At 40.9% G+C, this 20,087-nt stretch overlaps 1 protein-coding gene across 1 annotated transcript in view; it reads left to right on the forward strand.

Moving 5' to 3' along the window:
- The first annotated feature begins 519 nt into the window (after positions 1 to 519).
- The window catches only part of nova2 (NOVA alternative splicing regulator 2), a 47,689-nt gene continuing 28,121 nt past the window's right edge, over positions 520 to 20,087 (forward strand). The window contains exons 1-2 of the mRNA XM_039770742.1: positions 520 to 1,087; positions 4,881 to 5,024. Of these exons, the coding sequence (XP_039626676.1) occupies positions 925 to 1,087; positions 4,881 to 5,024 (307 nt within the window). The 5' untranslated portion in view covers positions 520 to 924. The remainder of the gene's footprint in view (positions 1,088 to 4,880; positions 5,025 to 20,087) is intronic.

A 20,087-nucleotide genomic window follows, 5' to 3' on the forward strand; every position in this document is an offset into this window, starting at 1 on the left:
TTTAAGATATAGCAAATCTTAACATTATGGATACAGCAGAGACAGCACTGGAATGGTCTTGTGCATGAATTTTTTAATCAGGAAAGACTAGGTTTAAAAAACAGTATTATGGAATTAGGCTGTTTGTCACTTAGTGTCCAGACCCTTTAATTAAACGCATGGGAGATGGAATTATGCACGTAAGTGTATTTTTAAAGAGAAAATGTAATAAACCAGGGAACAAACTGTAGTGGGTTCTTTCAGACCAACCCCCCAAGTACTAGATGTGGGAACTGTTTTTCCTGGGTCATCACCTCACAGAAATCATCAGAACGGGACCCTTTGGAAGGTGTAGAACATGGCCATCCCCCTCCTCAATAAAGACCGCCGCACAATAGAAATCAGCATCAAAAGGCAAGCACCAGCAGCTGCTCAAGCTGCGTAGACCTCGTCACGCGGTGAGGGTCGAGGAGGGGCAAAGTCTGCCCACGTGATTGGGGTGACTGACGTCACCGCCCGGCTCTGCGCGAACCACCAGTCAGTTCTGGGATGCTATCGGCAGAGACGCAGCATCTCTTCTTGGAAAGACTAATCATTCAGTCGTGCCGCCCGCTGCAGCATCCTATCCCTGTACCCTGCAGACTGCTGGTCCAGACAAAGGATCCCGTTTGTCTGTCTGTTTGCGTCTCGTTTTGTCATTTTGAAATTCACGATCCTTGAAATTCCCAGATCGATTTAAACGAGTGAGCTTCTCTGCCTTAAAGGAAGAAGAGGAGGAGGAGGGCGGCGCAAGGCAACAATCTGATCCTTCTGGCTCCATCCATTGTGCGCGTCACACAATTGTTCTGCACGAGCTTTTCCCGCACGCACTCCACAGACCGTGGCTTTTGGAAGCCAGCGAGAGGGAGCACGCCTCCGGAACGCGCACGTCACTCCCGCACGAGCATGAAAATGATGACAGGAGGCGCAGTCCATCAAAACGGGATTTTCTCCAATTCTCATCATCACACGCAGCAGTCGCACATGGAGTCGGACACCCCGGACTCCCGTAAGAGACCCCTGGAGACCCCCACTGAGGCGAGCAGCACCAAGCGTACAAACACTGGAGGTAAGATGGTTGCGAAAGGTTGGGCCGTCTAGGGCGCATTCCTCCAGGATGCTGATCAGCATCACTCAGCGCAGTTCTTGAGGCACAGTGCATTGTGTGACCAAAGCGTGTTGTTGTATGTTTAACATTTTGTAAGATTTTAGGAGTCTGAAATATGAGTGTGTGCATGTGCTGTATATTTCCCATTGTCCGTGAGTCGAAGAAGAGTGGTTATGTGCTTGAGGTGCGTGCCCAGCAAGTGCACCAGCCTAAATGCATCTGAGGCACAGTGATCTGTTTATCAGCCAATGCGAAGCTGCCTGCAACACAGCCAAGGCTGCGTATAGGAGCAGACACGGCCTGGTAGGCAAAAACAGATCCACAACTTTCAAGGAGCACTGTGACGATGGAGATCACAATGGTAGCTGCTAGCATCCGAAGCGAAAGACGGTGAATCTACCGGTTACCGAAAGGCAGCCATTCGCAGCTCGATACGTTCATACGAGGGTGGGTGGATAGCGGGTGGGCTTATTAGGGACGCCACACGCATTTCAAACATCTCACATCTACTATCTTACTAATCACGGTATTATATTGGTCTATATAAAGCGAACGCTCATGCCCCACACATATTTCACACCTCCGCACCGTTATATGTTGAAAGCGGCAACGAGAAGCGCAATGAATCAGTGCCAAAGAAAAAAAAAAGGTGTGTGTGTAACAATCTTTCTTTTTTTAGAGTCTGCGTGTGGGGGCGTTTTGTTTTCCTGGTCTGAGACTGAGGGTCTCAGCGGCATGCACAACATAATATCCTAACTTTCCTATCGGAGCAGTGAAGGGCAGCGCTTGCAGTGAAGGAAGTGGAAGTCGCGCTCAGGCCACAGAATATGCGCGTTTTCTTGTTATTGTAATTATTCCGGATGCATATGTATATAAGGATTTGATGCCACTCTGGTTGTGGAGTGTCGCCGACGTACCCGTCGGGTGTCGTTAGAAATTCCCCATTACTGCGCACTAGGCTGGATTCTCCGCATCCCAAAGCAGCCCTCCCTCTGAGATGTCGCATCATCCCAGTGTGGGGGGTTGGGGCCCAGAAGACCAGGCCAGATGCATGACATCCTCCCAGCACTGCTTCAAAATATTATTTCCTTGACGAAATTTCACTACAACATGCACATAGGAGTCACTCTGACTGCTGGCCTGGGTTTCAGAACTTTAAGTTTCTCCCCATGCTGTTGATGCCAAATACAGTAAAGCTGCCAAGAGCTTCTTGGCTGCTTTGTGCTATTATGCAAAAGAGATGTAGTGCTTCATGTACAGCAGGAGGCAAACAATTGTGCCACTTTCATGTTGCCTTAAAAGCAGCACACTTTACATACCTCCTGCCAAGGGTAGCAGTTTGAAGGTGTAACATTATTGTACCCAACCATGTCTCAGACTCTCTTCAAGTATCATTTAAACATTACACTGGAGCTGTGACTTCCTGAGAAGTCTAAAAGTATAGTATATGTTGCTAGCGTAAAGCTTCACTCCACCTGCTCATGTCCGAACAAGGAAATCTCAGGAGCACTTGCAAAGTAAGTTGGGAAGTGTGGTTGCCACATATCAGAGATATATGTATACTTGGATCCAACTTCTTCCCATCTGTGAAACTCCCAGACCATGAACTTCAATGTCTGAGGCATTCAGAAATCAAAATTTAAGCACTAGCAGGAGGGCGGGGTTCCCGCAGCTTTGACAGCCCCAGCCGCAGTGCAAGGGAAATCCTCTCATAGCGACAGGGCCTGTTCTGCATTTAATGGGATTAAAACTAGTTGAGTGGTTTAATGAAAGATTAAAAAATCCCCAGAACAGATAATCCAAACCCCTCCTCCTTACTACTGAGACCATATCTGGAACACGGACCAGTGGAATTTGGAGTCCATGTGTGGAGCTGTCTCACATGGTAGAAGAGTGGTGGTCATGCTTGTGCCATCCTGTCACAGTAAAGGAGGTCTAATGTCTCCTAACCCGATGGAATAAATAGAATGCTGCCAAAGTGTAAAGTCTAAATAGACAGCATGTTACTCTGGGAGAAGGAGCTTTGGCACTCAATATGATGCCAGTGACCAATCTAGGATAAAGAAGAGTATTGGAGAAGATTGTGCTAGGGTGGATAGTAGGAGGCCAGGGGCTAAACTCCAGTAGACATTGACCTATCGGGGGAGGTACTGATACAAAAAGGATCAGCTGAATCCTTTTGTGCAGGCGTTTCAATGAGTACTAATGGTTTTAATACTTGTTTGCCATATCACTCATAGCATGTTACTAACATCTGATTCATGAACAAAGCATTCAAGGGCTCCCACACAACTTAATAAGGTAGTCTGTGTATAAGGTAGGTACTTTTCCGTGTATCCAAAAATGTGTGGATAGGATGTTCCACTTTGCTGTGCCTTTGTATTGGTCCAAAATGAGAGTTTTAGGACATCACTGGCAGCAGTCCTGCATGGTGAAGTATTTCAAGATGATTATTTCTGTTTTTTTTTTTTAATATCCCTTGCAGTATCTGAAGATTTGTTGCATGATTAGTGTGTTGGCAGCCATTGAGTTAGGTAGTGAGTCACAAGGTTTCACAGGTCAAATACCCACTCTTCTCATGAAGCTTTTCAGCAAAATCCACCTACATGTTCATGGACCATTTTCTTTTCTAGTTTAAAGAAAACATTTCTTTTGACATTTTACTCCTAGTGTCTCATACTAAGTATGTTTAAGATTTTATTTATTTATTTATTTTTTGCTGATGCCCTAAAGCTGCAATGTCAAAATTTCTGCTATCAATTGCTACAAACCAAGCCAGAATCTGGGAGATCCACGAGGCAGCTTATAAGCCAATTCCAAATAAAGCCTTCCCTTTACTAGTGTGTAAAGTGAGAGTCTAGAAAGGTTCTGCTTAGGAGGCCATATTTGGAAAATTGTGCAGTGTTATCTTCTCTACCACATGAATATCTTAACTGACTTCAGGGACAGGATGACATGGTGGCACAGTGAGTGGATTCAGCATCCTGCATAGTTTACTGTGTGTATTTTGCATATTCACCCTTTGACTGTGGTTTTTTTCTACTACATCCCCAAAGAAATGCTGGGTAGGATAAATGGTGCCATCTAAGGTTGGTAGTTGCCTTGTATCCAGTACTTGTGTGGAAAGGGTTCAGATACTCATTGCCTTGAAAAGATATATGCAGAACTGAGAATGTTATGTTACTTAGAGACAGTCTAGAGAAGGTCAAATGTGGCAGACATGTTCTAGCATCGAAGGTTGTAAGGATAGATATGAAGGCATTGATTCGTAAGGAAATAGAAGTTTTCATAATTATGTGGGGTATAAGTGGGATGTCATGGTTGCACAGTGCTTTGTTGCCACAGAAAAACAGTTATCTGTATCCATTTTCTAAACTTCTTACTTTTTGTATAAAATTTGCATGTTCTTTCTAGATATTCATGGATTTTATTTAGGTACTACAGTTTCCACTCAGATAGAGCAATGGAAAATGTGGGCTCAAGAATTGAAATCCTGGGGGGTGATGCCTGTTGCTTTAAATTTGATTCTTCAGCAAGGGTGGGGAAACTCAACTGGATGTCTGAGTAAATTGTACAAAAATATTACAGAAAAATTAATATAAAGAATTGTGAGCAAATAATATGACCACCTTGTGGATCAACAAGTCTCAATGTTGCTTTTTAAACATTAGGTGATTCGAGAAATGACACACCATATTCTAGATATTCTAGCAACTTTTACTTACTGTATGTTCTTATGTTCTTCCATCCACAGAGGAAGGTGAATACTTCTTGAAGGTCCTCATCCCCAGTTACGCAGCTGGATCCATCATTGGAAAAGGGGGCCAAACCATTGTCCAACTGCAGAAAGAGACAGGGGCAACGATCAAACTTTCAAAATCAAAAGACTTTTATCCAGGTGAGTTTTTATGGGATTTTTTGAGTGATCTTTGCTTTCTGTCATCTTATCACTGTCAAGATGAACCTTCGCATATACTGTATTAATATGGAATCTATATGACGTCATTCAAGATACTCGTATACTCATAATAGTTTTTACACTAAGCTTCTTGTCTGCCTATTAGTGGGCATACATATGATGAGATTTTAAATGTAAAAGTAAATGTGATTAAACAGGGGCTTCAGATATTTGGTTTGTAATCTACTTGGTGGTGGTTTCAGAACTGATTTCAGAACTGATTCAGCAATCTTATCTTCCAGTGAAGTTGTAGTAGGTGCTTCTTTCTTCTCAGCTGTGTTTTTAAGTTGTACTGCAGTAGGGCCTTATGGAAATGTGCTGGTTTGATTGTTCATTCAAAGGGGCTCAGAGCCTTACCATTGAGGAAGAGGCACTCTACTCGTAATCCTAAAGGAATAAGGGCACTGGACAGAGCCGTGTCACCCATTCTGGAAACACTTTTGTGTGTGTGTTTTTTCAACTACTTCTGTCTTTGGCCCTTCTGCCTGCTGTGGAATACTGTAATCCTGGACCCTGATTATGTTTTTTGTGTTTAATACCCAGCCAGGCCCGCGGATATTACAGACATTAGTGACTCCTCTTCCATAAGCTGCTTAACAGCTAAGCCTTTCAGAGTGAAAGATTAAAATCTGCAATATTATATTGGCAGGAAAATGGTGGGCGTCTGAGTGCATCCTTTAGGCTGCCAATGGGACAACTACACAGTGGGGCTGGTGTCTCACCATTGTTTTTTTTTGGTTATATAGTGGCTTCCTGGTTGTAAGATAATGTTGGCTGTGTTCTATGCAGCCTGTAATTCAAGCCATCCAAACAGGAAAGTATACTATGGCTGTCTACTTGAGGAGTTACTAGCTTCTAGTTAAGCAGTGTGCATATGTGTGTGTGTACAAGAGTATGGAAATGACTGTATATTTTTACAGGGACCATGGTATATATGAACATTTACATGTTTGTATCTGTAAGTGCATTCATGTAAGTGAACAGCATCATTTTTAGTGCGACTGTTTCCACAGTGAAATTCAGAACAGCATGCTTGCAAAGCACACAAAAATATAATTCATAACAATGGAAGATGGCCAGGTTCAAACCTGCAAAAATGTCAACAGGGAAAGAGGCAGGCTGCAGAAGTGAATGAATTGAAATGAGCATTAATGAGTTTAATTCAGTGTGTTACTGTTCAAGTGTGACTACGCATGAGTACCTAAATGTGTGCGTCTGCGGGATTGTCAATTAGGATGTGCATGTCAGTGAATGAATGACTGGAAAAACTACACAGCAACCCACATTTTGTCTTCTGCAGTCCCATTGAATGTGAGTAATATCTCCAAAAGCTTTGGATGTTGGTGTGGACATATGTAAATGTATATTTTCGATTATATGTGGACTGGCAAAATATGTATCTGTGAACATGTATGAGAGTGTGCACTTCTGTTTTTTTGCTAGCGTGTGTTGTGGGAGGACAGTGTATCAACCACTTAGACTGTAAACTGAGAAGCTGTAAACTTCTTTAGGTTTGGAGAAGTACAGGATAGTTGGCTTCTTGGTCCCTATAACCCCATGTTGTGCTTCTGACAAACAGGTTAAAGCAAACTTTAAGAGAAGGGACGCTTCTGTTGAGGCAGGTGGAAGAGCAAAATCATCGTAATTTATCGTGCCTATCTATGATTGTCATATCATAGCAGAACTATGTGTTTGCTGAGGCTTGTGCAAAGATAAGGTAGGCAGGAGTTGTTATAGATTACTGTTCAATAGATGACTTTGTCCTCTACTTAAGAGAACAGATCTTTAATCATTTTCTCTCAACTGTAAAGCCTCCCTGCCACCCCATTTCCCCAGCTGGAGACTGCTGCCTTTGCATCGAAACTCTGTGCAGCTGCAAGCTCTGGGCTGGCTTTCCAACTTGTTTTCATGATGTAAGTGCCTTCGTGCTTCAGCCTCGGAGCTGCTAGCTGATTGGAGTCCAGTGAGCCACGTGTTAGCGTGTACGCTTATGTGACTATTTGGGGGAATGTATACCTGCTTATTGGTTCAACATGCTTTTCTCTACAGATGGCTGTTCATCTTTGCCTTCGTCGGTGTGAGTGTGAGTCCGTGAGGGTGCCCACAGCATTTGCCAGTTGTGCTGCTATCATGTTGATCACAAAGGTGCTGATTTGATTACCTACCCTCTGTGAAAAGTCTGTTTTTTATATCAGAAGGGCAGCAGATGGCCCACATTGTCTTTTTATTAAGTGGATGCTGATGGAGTACGTGCTCAGGAATTGGGGCAGAAGAAAGTGTACATTTCTCAGCAGTGGAGACCTCATTCAGTTCAAACAAGGAGAAACTGAAATTAGACACAGAAAAAAAAGCCCTAGCCTGCTGCTGCTCCTCCTCCTCCTCCTTGTCTGTTATTTTTTGCTCAAGATGCTACACACGCACCGGTGGAGTCCTGCTGAGCTCTCACAAAGCCTTCATTGTCAGCCTGTGTGTCATTGGTTGCTCCTGGGATTTTCATTAAAGTGATAGTCCAGCAAGCAGGTGTGCGGCACATCCCTATGGACTTCAGCACTATATAGCGTATGTAGTACAATCTCGAATATTTGAGTAATCGGTACTTAATCTAAAATTGCACCATATGGCATAGAGATCCATATTCAGGCAATATACTGAGCTCTGTGACATTAGCTGGTATACAAAACTGCAATATAAAAAAATGCAGATTGGCCAGTACACCTACACCCTTAATTATTTAGGCTGATTTACAGACCCAAGAGAGAATTGCATGGGCTAGCATGCATACCCACAACCTAGAGCTAGCATGCAGACCTAGAATTAGAAATACATAGGCCAACATGCAGAGCCAATGTTAGATATGCAGACACAGGTCCACAATTACACTGGCACTCAACCGCACAGTCAGAATCAGTCAGGCTGGTACACAGATCTGGAGACAAGGCCATGTAAACTGACAAGCATTGTAGAGCAACAGGAAAGACCAAAAACAATAGACATCATTAGATACTGTCCGACATTTTAATAAAATCAATTTTATCCAAAGAGCCTCATGAATTCGTCCTCCGAAGTCAGGATGAGGAGAGTTTCTTTTTATTATTAAACATCCAAATTGTCATTGGAGCTGTGCCAGTGTGCTGCAAGGGGGAGGGGCCTGCACAGCATCCTCTCATGTCTTGTCTCCCTTTTCTCTGCAGCCTGTGCGTCTCTACCGCTTGGCGCCTTTCCGTCCCCCTGTGCATCTTGCTTTCCCAGTCCCAGTGAGCAGCTGCTCTCCCATTTGCTTCTAATCCCAGATGAAGCTCCTTCCTATTTTGTCTTGCTGATTAATTTCCCCAAAGGCTGACAAAGCCATCAGCTGTTCATGCTGCACACAACCCCCCCATCCCAACATGATCACACACAATCTGGGTTTCACTTTAATTAGAGTGCCATCATTCCCGGTTAATTGCAACTGTCCATCTCACAGAGGCACTGGTCAGCAGTGCAAACGAGGGACTGTGGAGCTGACCTTCAGTCTTATGCAGTGGGCCTGAGCAAGGTGCCCTTCCTCTAGCATGAACAGTACTGGCATGCCAGGAAGTACTGATGACAGCTAAGATAGGAAAGAAGGGTAAGGAAATGTAGAATGTGTGCATCTCTATAAGCCTGTGTGTAATTGGTTATATCAGTAAGCATTAATGTGTGTATAAATAGCATAAGTACTGTACTTCTATAAATATATGTGTGCATCAGCATTTGTCTGAAAGTGTGTATGTGTCTGTGTTTATTTGTCTGTAATTGTGTTTGTGTGTGTGTCCATTAATAAGAGTGTGTGTGAATGTGTTCAAAATCATTGGAAGTGTATGCATCGCTGTAAATGTTTGCTTGCGTATGACTGTAGCATACATGCGTGCATGCGTCAATAAGAATATTAAGTGTGCACTAGTTTGTGCTCATGCGTGCTTCTGTTTATAATCATTTTTGTGGAATGTATACTTTGTAAATTGCTGTGAATTTTTGTGTGAAGGCCTACTAGTTTTTATATGTATATTGTGGGTATACAGGCACAGTAAAATATTTCAGTTTATGAGAAATAAACCTTTGATTACTTTTTAAAAATTTTATATGTTCATATTTAAGAAAAACTGGTTTTTTTTTCAGCTGCATTACAATTTTTTTGTTGTGTGGATTTCAGTATCAGAAATAAAGACAAATTGTAAGTGGAAATGATGGGAGTGTAAGCATTACCTCGATTTCTTAGGTGTGCTTGCATATATGCAGTTCATTAATTAAATACAGTATCTTCTTTGATGAAAAAAAAGCATGGCAACATTTCTAAAATCAGGGAAAGTTCTTAGCTACCCAGTGGTTTTTATTTTAGATTCCAAATTTGCAACACTGCCAGGTGTTCACACTCCAATAAGTAGGAGCATCCTGAAATGTTTTGGCAAACCACAGAATGAGATGCTCCAAATGAGAACCAGATTTATTAAGTACATGGGTCTCTGCTAGGCTTGTGTGTCTCAGAGAACACGTTGGGAGGTGCAAACAGAAAGCATCCTTAACGCCTGGTGGCCCAAATCTAAACCATTGATATCTTCAGCTCTGTCAGCTAGGAAGCGCATCCACACAGTGGATGGATGAACGGAATTCGAAACTTTTGTTTCACTGGACCAGATGCTGCTCTGCGATAGCTCTTTAAGTACCAAAGGGTAAGGGGGCTTGGAATACCATGGAGCCCTCCCTCTCCACAACCATAGTTTGTGGGCCAGAGTCACACTGCAGATCCCCTTTGTGCCCCAGTGTGTGGCAGGTAGGGGGAGGGGTACGCAGCTGCTGAAGAAAGGAAGGATTAGCCAGCTGCCAAGCTAAGCGCCGACTCAGACAGGGAGAGTGAGCTGCATGCTAATGACTGACCAAGCAAGCTTCCACCAGGGCACTTTATGCTGTTCTAGCAGCCCATGGAGTGGGCCTGGTTGGAGGCTGATGAGTCTGGTCATACATAAGATGGATGCAGGACATCAAAATCAGAGAGCCCAATTTATGTCATATCCATAAACCCTGATTACCTCATCAAGGCTTATCGTACCCAACTCTACAAAGGTAGTGTCATAAACCAGGTTCACTATTCCAGTATAACTTTACAGTCATGGTCAGAATAGCATGTCTCAGGGTGTCAGGTCCCATTTAGTGTTTTTAGGTTATACCAGCCAGGCTAAGATGCATCTATTCAGTCAGAATCAACATGAACAGGTCTGCCATCACAAACATTTTGGAGGATGTGTGGTGATATAAGAATGGAGGTTGTGCGGCTAGCTGTGTACCAGAGTTACTTCAATCCAGCCCTTCTTCTGTTTTTCCTCTCTGTACTCATGGACGCCATCTTTATTCTGTTTACATGCAGAAAGAGTAGTTGCTATGGTGACGACATTATCTCAGAGTTTGCAATTGGGGAAACTGAATGAAGATCATGACTCCTGCAGAGTTTGTACAGAGGGGGAAGGGCAACAAGTCTCTGTGGGACTGACTTACATCACCTACAAAGAATTCCTGATTTTCTCCAGGTCTTTGTTAATCTGTCCTTGAAGGCACTGCCTCCTTCATATAGCCAATCTCTAGTCAGGCCTATGGGCAAATCAGAAGTGGCCAAGTGTGTTTGCCTTCAACTGTGCTGTGCTCTTACTATCACGGGAGACAAATCAGAGAGCAATAGGAAAGATGAGGGCTCAAGCAGGAAAGTCACACCTTCATCGTGTTTAAGTTCTCCTTCATGACAGTTAATGGGCACTTGTGCCAGTTGCCTTCAACTCCTGCCACTTATAAGGTCATTGTAGCATTCACAAAATAAGATTTTTTTTGTTCTTGTGGACTCTTCCAATAAAATAAACTGAATGTGCAGTTTAGTAATCAGAATTTGAGCAATAGCAGAAGTATTTCATTAATTAGCATCCATTCATACATCTGTGAAAATTTAGCTTACCAATGAGCTGTGAGCAAAAAAAGTGTGTCACCTGTTTGATGTATTATTAGCCATGCATCCTTCTAATTTCTAACCCATTTAGCCAAGAATATATATAAGCTAGTAGGCTTATTATAGAACAACATTAATAAATTCTTGTCATATTCTGCATAATGCTTTCCATCTTTTTTTCATAAAGAAAATTTGATTTTATTATAGCTTTATATAATATGAAACATTGTGTTCCCATTGCTTTATGTAGAGAGGGATAAGACTGAAATAATAATGCATAATTAGTGTAGTATAGGAAGTCAAGGTGAATTTATGTTGCATAGTTTTATCATATCCAGGTTACTTCTGAGAACATAATTTATGGATTAGACATAATAGTGTGTCAGACATTATCTGACAAATAAGAAATTATTTTTCTCCAAAATAGTCTTGAATTCGGATTGTTTTAAAACATATGACCTGGCGAAACTGGTTATTGAAGGCATCATTAACAGGGTTCAGTCTCTGATGGATTTTGGATAATTTAAATCTTGGAAGATTCTATCTAATGCACAACTTTAATTTAATATACACTGTGCATTGCAAAGTACGCAGTATGTGAATAACTGAATTCCATTGCTTGTCTTGTATCAATTCCATTGTGGTGTAAAAAGTAGTAATGTCAGCGTTGTCATGTGCACACATATATACACTCTCAGTGAGCAAATTATTAGGAACACTATACTTATACTGGGTAGGTCCTTCCTTTTACTCTCAAAACAGCTTCAGTTCTTCATGACCTGGGTTCCACAAGATGCTGGAAGCATTCCTTTGAGATTGTGGTCCATATTGACATGATTGCATCTCATGGTTTCTGAAGATTTGTCAGCTGCACATTTCTGCTTTGACTCTCCCGTTCTAATACATCCCAAAGACGTTTCACTGGATTCAAATCTGAAGACTGAGAAGGCCACTGAAGAACACTGAACTCATTGTCATGTTCATGAAACAGCATTAAGATAATTTTTGCTTTGTAGAATTGTGCCTTATCCTGCTGGAATTAGCCGTTACAAGATGGATAAATCGTGGCCATGAGGGGATACACATGGTCAGGAACTATATTCAAATAGGCTATAGCATTCAGCCAATGATTGATTAGTATTAATGGACCCAAAGTTTGCCAAGAAAACATTCCCTACACCATTACACCACCACCGTTAGCCTATACCGTTGGCACAAGAAAGGTTGGGTGCATGGAGTCATATCAAATTCTGACTGTACCATCTGGGTGCCTCCGCAGAAATCGAGATTTATCAGACCAGGCTACAGCTTCCCAGTTTTGGTGATCATGTGCCCACTGCAGGCTTAGCTTCCTGTTCTGATGGGAGTGGAAATCAACATGGCCTTTTGCTGTTGTAGCCCATCTGCCTCAAGGTTCGATATGTTGAACGTTCTGAGATGCCTTAGCCTTTCTGTCAGCAGAAACCTGTCTAGCCATTCTTCTGTCTGACTTCTCATCAATAAGGCATTTCTGTCTGCAGAACTGCCACTTACTGGATACTTTTTGTTTTATTGTACCACTAGGCTCACCCGCCTTTTAAGGCGACTGACTTTTAAGTTGACCACTTCTTAAGGCAATTCAATATGTAGATCAATTTGATATTTTATACAAACTCATTAATTTGGTTATATTGCATTTGAGTGGTATTACTTTAATACTCGTAGTTTCTGTTATTTTTGTGATGAAATTGAAACTTTTTTTCTATATTGAGGTTGCCCTTTTGAACCCCCCTGATATTTACTATGCGGTGAGGCATTAATTATTTCCAGAGACATAATTTTGTCTGTTTTACCAGCGCATCGCGCACAAAAGCAAGGGAACGATGGGAGCACCAGAACTCTGCTTACATCATGTCGCTTCGTACTGCAACCTGCAAGTAGTAAGTCTGTGATAAGCGGAATACCGCTACGCTTTCCACTCACAGGACGGAAGGACAATCCCAAGCGCTTTTATATAGTAAGAAAGAAGAAGAAGATATCGTACAGTCTGGAGTAGAAAATCATCTTTTACCTGGAAAATGAAACTACAAATCCCATCGCATTGCAAAATGGACGGGCGCAGGTGAAACTCCGCGCCTGCGTAGCACTCACGGGACGGAAGGACAATCCCGACCGCTTTTATATAGAAGGATTCTGAGTAAACTGAAATACAGAATACAGAAATACTCAAACCAGCCACTGTTGAAATCACCGAGAACACATTTCTTCCCAATTGTGGTGTCTGATGTGAACTTTAACTGAAGCTCCTGATCTGCATCTGTTTGATTTTATGCAGTGTGCTGCTGCCCTATGATTGGATGGTTAGATATTTGCTTGGATATGCAGGCATACAAGTGTTCCTAATAATTTGTCCAATGGTGAATATACAATGGATTTAGAAAATATTCAGACCTCTTTACTTTCTGCACACTTTACTGTGTTGTAGATTTAATTTTAAATGGATGCATTTGCCATTTTTGCCCATCAGTCTATACTCAATAACCCAAAGCAAAAACATGTTCTTAGAAAGTTTGTTAATGTATTAAAAATCACAAACTGAATTATCTCATTTCTATCAGGATTCAGAGCCTTTCCTGTAACATTCCATATGATGGACATGTTCTTGAGATATGTCCAGAACTTAATTGGAGTCCATCTGTGTCAAATTGAATTGATTGAACATCATTTAGAAAGGCACACACCTGTGTATAAAAGGTCCCACAAATTCACACTGCTTGCTGGGATAAAAACAAAGTCATGAAGTCCAAGGAACTCTCTGCAGACATTCATATCAAACTGTGGTGACACATATATCAGGAGAAGGGTATTCAACCATTTCTTAAGCTTTTAGTGTTCCCAGGAGTATAGTGGCATAAATAATTATGAAATGGTAGAAGTTTGGAATCACCAGGACTCTTCCTAGAGCTGACCACCTGGCCAAACTGAGTAACTGGGCAAGAGAGTAACTGAGTAATTGGCCCTTGGTCAGGGAGGTGATCAAGAATCCAATGGTTACTCCAACAGAGATTCAGAAATCCTTTGCTAAGAAGGGAGAATCTGTTGGAAGGACATCTATCTCAGAAGCACTCCATCAATCAGGTATTTGTGGTAAAACACATAAGACAGTTTAAAGGACTATGAGAACATGAGGAGAAAGATTCTTTTGTCTGATGACACTAAAATTGAACTCTTTGTTAGAACTCCCAGTACTATGGCTAGAAAAGACCAGGCACTGCTCATCCCCTGCCTAATGTCATCCATAGGGTGAAGTATAGTGGTGGCAGCATCATTGACATGTTGGTCAGCGACAGGTAAAGGGAGTCTGGTCAGAATTGAAGGAAGGATGAATGGAGCCAAAAATAGAGAGGTTTTTGAAGGAAACCTGCTCTAGAGTACATACAACATCAGACTGGGGTGGCAAGTTCACCTTACTGCAAGAGATACAGTGGCTTCAGAATGAATCTCTGACTGTCCTTGAGTGGACCAGCCAAAGCCCAGACATAATCCCCACAGAACATGTGTGGAGAGACCTGAAGATGGCAGTTTACAGACACTTCCCTTCCCATCTAATGAAACTTGAAAACATGAGCCAGGAAGAATACAAATCCAGGCTTGACAAAAATGGCATATTTATCAATTTAAACTTAAATCTCAACAAAGTAAAGTGTGCAGGAAGTTATGGAGTCTTTATAGCTTCTGAATCTATTTTATAAGTGTGCGTCTGTGTGAATTTTGCTTCTTCCTAAGCCTGTCCAACAAAATTATCCATAAAAAAGAGAAAAAAAAAACTTGCTTAACAGTTTTGGGAGATAATTGTTCATCCATCCATCTATCCATTTCTTCAATCCAGTAATCTAATCTCTGGGCTTCAAGGAGAGATTATTAGATAAAAAATGCGTTATTGATCAACTCTCCATAGTGTGACATCTTTCAATTTCTGGACCTACTTTTTCATTTTCAGGTTTGTGGGGTTAATTCTCTGTGACTAGTGGAATGATTAATATGAACTAGAAATGACTTTAAATGCATAACAGACCTTTGTGGCTCCAGGAATCTGCAGGAGAGAGGAAGTTCTGACAAAAGTGAGATGCACCAGCTAACAGATGGAAATTTGCAACATGCCTTCATCCTTTCATTCTTTTGAGCTTACCTTTCTCTAAGGGGTCAAGAAGCATTAGAATTGATGCAAAAGGTGCAAGGATACGGTCTTACATATGTAGAAAATTATTTAACAGCTAATTAATTTTTACCGAGTCAATGACCCAAAAAAAAAAGTATAAATGTTACTCTTTACATGTAGATCAGAAATTATTGAAATAACTGTTGTAGTATTTATTGTTGCCAGGAAGATGCAATACCTATGCAACTAGAGAACTCTAACCCTAACCTTACACATTGCAGTCCATTTGGATATCCTTTTAATGAGCTCATATAACTGTAACTATTGACTCTCACTTAGGAAGGAGACATAATGTAACAAAATGTTGATTATTTTGTTAAAAAAATCAAGATTATGAAAAAAAGAAAGCTGAAATTATTATCCATTCATCCATCCATTCCTTATCAAACTTCTTTAAACCAGTGAACAGTGAAGGGGCTGGACTCTGCCACAACAGAATTAAATGACACTGTCTGTGGGCTCCATGCATCTTCCACCCCCAGACACTGTGTGTGCGGTGTTTGTACATAATTCATGTGTCTCCATTGTTTTTTCTCCATGCACTACAGTTCTCCTTATACATATTAAATATTTGTGTTTTATGTTAATTGATAATTCCTGGTTGGCTGAGTGTGAGGTTGTGCATGACTATGCATCCAGTCCAAGGCTGGTTGGTTGGTTGAGGGCCCAATGCTGTGCAGATAGACTCCAGCCATCTTATCCAAACTCTTAATTGAATTAAGTGGGTTTGAGAGTTTTATATTTTATATTTTGCAATTTTATAATGTATTCTAAAGATCAATAAAAAATAAAGCTTTCATGGAGTTGTAACACAATATTCTGAAACCAAACCTTATGTAGCTGAATGTATAATGCTTTACCTTTTCTTACACATTCTCCAAAAGTCATGTCCTTCTGTGTTTTTATGTCTAAACTCAGGATTCAACCCACTTAATTTTATTAAGCAGTCTTCAATGTATAAGCCCAGTGCACTATACAAAATTACAAATTTTGTATGGAAAAAGAGATTACATCTTAAGAAAAAAAGAGTTTACTGAGTTTTTTTTTTCAGCATCTATTTTTGAAAATGTGTTTCATCACAAAGGAATCCATTGTTACTTTAAATATACAGATGGGTGTCTTTAGTATTATGAGTCACAACAACAAGGATCTTATTTTTGCTCATGTGCAGCTTTTAATATTCCTTGCATAAGAACATAAGAAAAACGACCATATACAAGTCATATAAAACTGGAATAAAAGTCAAGGGATGTTATGCTCAAACTAGTAAGATTGCATCTGGGGTATTGTGTTCAGTTCTCTTCATCACACTACACGAAATACATAGCATCACTTGAAGCTGTGCAGAGGAGAAAAGACTAGTACATCCCAGGACTTATGGATATGTCCTACTGTGACAGACTCAGAGAATTAAACCAGTTTAGTCTTGAGCAGAGGAGACTGCATTTGGACCTAATCCAGGTCTTCAAAATCTTCATTGAAAAAGTAGATCCAGCCGAATTCTTTCATCTTAATGGTTAATCACATACCTGAGGGCACCAGTGAAATTTAAGGGACTGAAAGCATGAAGCAATTCTTTATGCAAAGAGTTGTGGTAATCTGAAACAAACTACGGAGACATGTTGAAGCAGAATGCTTGATGGCCTTTCTGAAGCATCTGGATGAGATATTGTAACAGCTCAACTATTAGCTAAATAAAGAAGCTTGATGGACTGAATGTGTTTTTCTCATTTGTCAGATTTCTCATGTTCTTATTTACACTATACCTTCATCCACAGCAGCCATTTGCTATTGTACTTGAATAGCCCAGTTTGATTCAAATTTTAAAAAAATTAATCTAGTTCCATAGTAGCAAATCTGTATAAAAACCTCAGATTCTTCTAATTCTTATAGGTACACACCTTGACTGCATGATTGACTACACCTATTAGAGCTTCTTAGTCAATCAGACATCTTCGAACATACCAGGATGGGGCACGTGTCTAGAGCCATAAGCTGTAACTTGACATTAATTCACAAATCCTAGATAAAGAGGAATATGAATGTTATTTTCTTATCACCTTTTTCTTATACATTTGCACATTAAGAGGGGAAAAGAGTGACGTCCTGTTCACAGAGTGACAAAAATGTTTGAAATGCTTATCACTCATTTCCAAGCCATTCGGTTTCTAACAAATTCTGCTAGATATACAAAACAGTGTGCAGAAATGGCAGTCTGTGTTAAGCTTTTCTTTACCCACGTGTATGTGTGTATAGCATGTTAGGTTCAGTTTTTTGTTTGTCTTTATTCTCGTATCGGCTTGACTGACACTTTTGCTTCTTGATTCTTTTCTCCAAAATGTCATGTGTCATTTACATGTATGGATTGTACTCTTGTGCCATGGATACATTTCTGGTTTTAAATGACAAAAATAGTACCAGTAAATGGGAAAGGGGAACTTGAATTGAGGACAGGGAGCATTAAGAAACAGGTTACTGCTTGCAGTTTCTCAGGTAGGTGTATTTCATCTTGAAGATTCACTTTGTCTCTTTTTGCATGTGCAGTGTTCCATTTTATTGTCTATCATTTTATTCCTGTGGTTTCTCTGTATTATTTCTTTGAATCTTGAATTTTTACCACATTATTCAATGAGCCTGACATACCTGCACCCTACTTTTGTCTTGTGTCTATGGCTCAGGAATGTGTAGTAGCCTTTTGGACTGGACAGGGGTGTGTTGTTTTATTTTCTGGACTCCTCTACAGGTGGTGGTGCACTGGAGCAGTGGTTGTCAGTCAAGGATGCTCAAGTGCTCTGAGTTGGAATCCTGAGCCTGGTCATTGCCTATGTGCCTGTTCCTCTGTGTCTGAGTATTTTATTTCTAGGTACTCCACTTTTTCTTCCACATCTCCAAGAACAAGCTTGTCAGGTTGACTGGTTGTTCCAAACTAGTCCTGTGTAAGTGTGTGTTTGTGCATGAGTAGACTCAACAAATAGACAAGTGCCATGTCTAAGGCTGTTTTCTGGCTTGGCTCTGTTCAGCTCCCAACACATATGAATTAGGCTTAGCAGGTTAAGGGATGTTATGTTATGATCTGATATGCTCCTGGCAATCCCAGGCCTGGTTCATAGACTTCCAAGTGTTTCATAACACTGTAGCCAGACTCCTCATTAGGGAGGACCGTATGTTCTGTTTTTGGGAAACAACATGATCAGGGCTGAATAAATTAAAATGCACTAGAAGAAGAGTAAATTCTTTTAGCGAAGGAAGCTTTGTTAACTCTGTGGTGCCAGTTGCCTTGATATCTAATGTGCAGAATTGGGGTACAACGTGGCTTTTCTAAAGACCTGGATCTCTTGAGAGCAGAAGAGATCAAGGAATGCTGTGCAACATACATGGCAGTAAACAAATGAGCTCTCACTGCTTCAGCATTGCTGATGAAATCAGTTGATGTCTAGCATCTTTTACTGTGAACAGGACAGAAGGGGAAAAATATGATTCTCATACAGTACCAGCATTATATGAGCACAGCAGCAGAATTCACAGTCAAAATAATGGCAAGAAAATGTCAAAAGATAATTTTGGCATGGAATACATTCTCTTCAAGCAGAAAAAAGCTCTGCAGATGAGCAGCCGGTGGTCATTACTGCAAGGGCAAGAGACAGAAGGAGCAAGTGAACAAGGTGTCTAGGACAGACTGACAGATAAAAGAGCTAACCTGGGGCAATTCTCTCAAGTATATTTATATAGTGCCCTGGTCAGAACTCTGAGGTGACTTCTAATTGCAAATCAGCACAGAGTTTTGTATTTAATTTTTTCAATTTTAGGTGGCATTTGTGGAAGCATGGATAGGTGTGCTGACTTCCATACCCAATGTTTAAATACCTGTCTTTGTGAAGTATAGAGAATGTCAGTCCATTAGATGAGATAGGCGGCCACCCATGAAAGTTAAGAGGCACAGGCTCCCGCTGCCGAGGGGCACCATTTATGAAAGTTAAGGAACGCATGCTCTGCATACCGAGGGGACCGTTTGGGGCCTCTATATCCACCATATCTCAAAGTCTAATAGTACTGAATGGACGCTGTGGACATTGTGAGGCGCAAGTTACATAACACCAGTACTCTAGACCTTTCTGCCCCCTTTCTTGCTATGGGTACTGGCATTCTTAAAGTTCAGTTCTAGGTTTATAGTAGTAGGGTGTTGTACCATGTTAACCATTATGGATGCAATGAAAAGTTAAACAAAATGGCACCTTTTGTTGGTGGCCAAAATGAGGCAGCTTTCTGAAGAAACACGTCAGTGTATCATTTTTTTTTGTACAGAATTGAAGGTTATTCCATGTGGCAGATTGACAAAAAACTGAAGGTTTCATACAGAGGTGCTTATTAATGTACAGGGTGGTCCAGGTCTAATTATGCAGATCCAGATCGTCTGGATGACTTGGATTTATGTGGGGACGATTCCAGTTTGGTGCAAAGACGATTCTTCATGTCGTCAGTTCACACACTTCTTGATGGTCTGGGATTTTTCGGGTGATTTTCTATGTAATAAACTTAATAAGTTATAGCGTAATGAAAATTGCATAATTAGATCTGGAACACCCTATATTGAGAGCAAAGAGCAAACTGGATCTAATCAGGATAGAAAAAGAGGAGGAAGACCAAGATGGGCAAGTGCATAAGAGGATAATTACATCAGAGTCTGTATTTGAGAAGCAAACACCTTACATGTCCTAAGTTGTCTTCTTCACTAAATTCACATCCAACAGAGAAAAGACAACTCTAGGATGCTGATCATAATACACTTACACAAACATCTTCTGCCCAATGTCTGTATTCTTTTGCCCATTTTATCCTTTACTTTTTATTTGCCAGTTTC

This window comes from Polypterus senegalus, chromosome 12 (genome assembly GCF_016835505.1).
Source record: "Polypterus senegalus isolate Bchr_013 chromosome 12, ASM1683550v1, whole genome shotgun sequence".
In the NCBI taxonomy this organism is placed as follows: Eukaryota; Metazoa; Chordata; class Cladistia; order Polypteriformes; family Polypteridae; genus Polypterus; species Polypterus senegalus.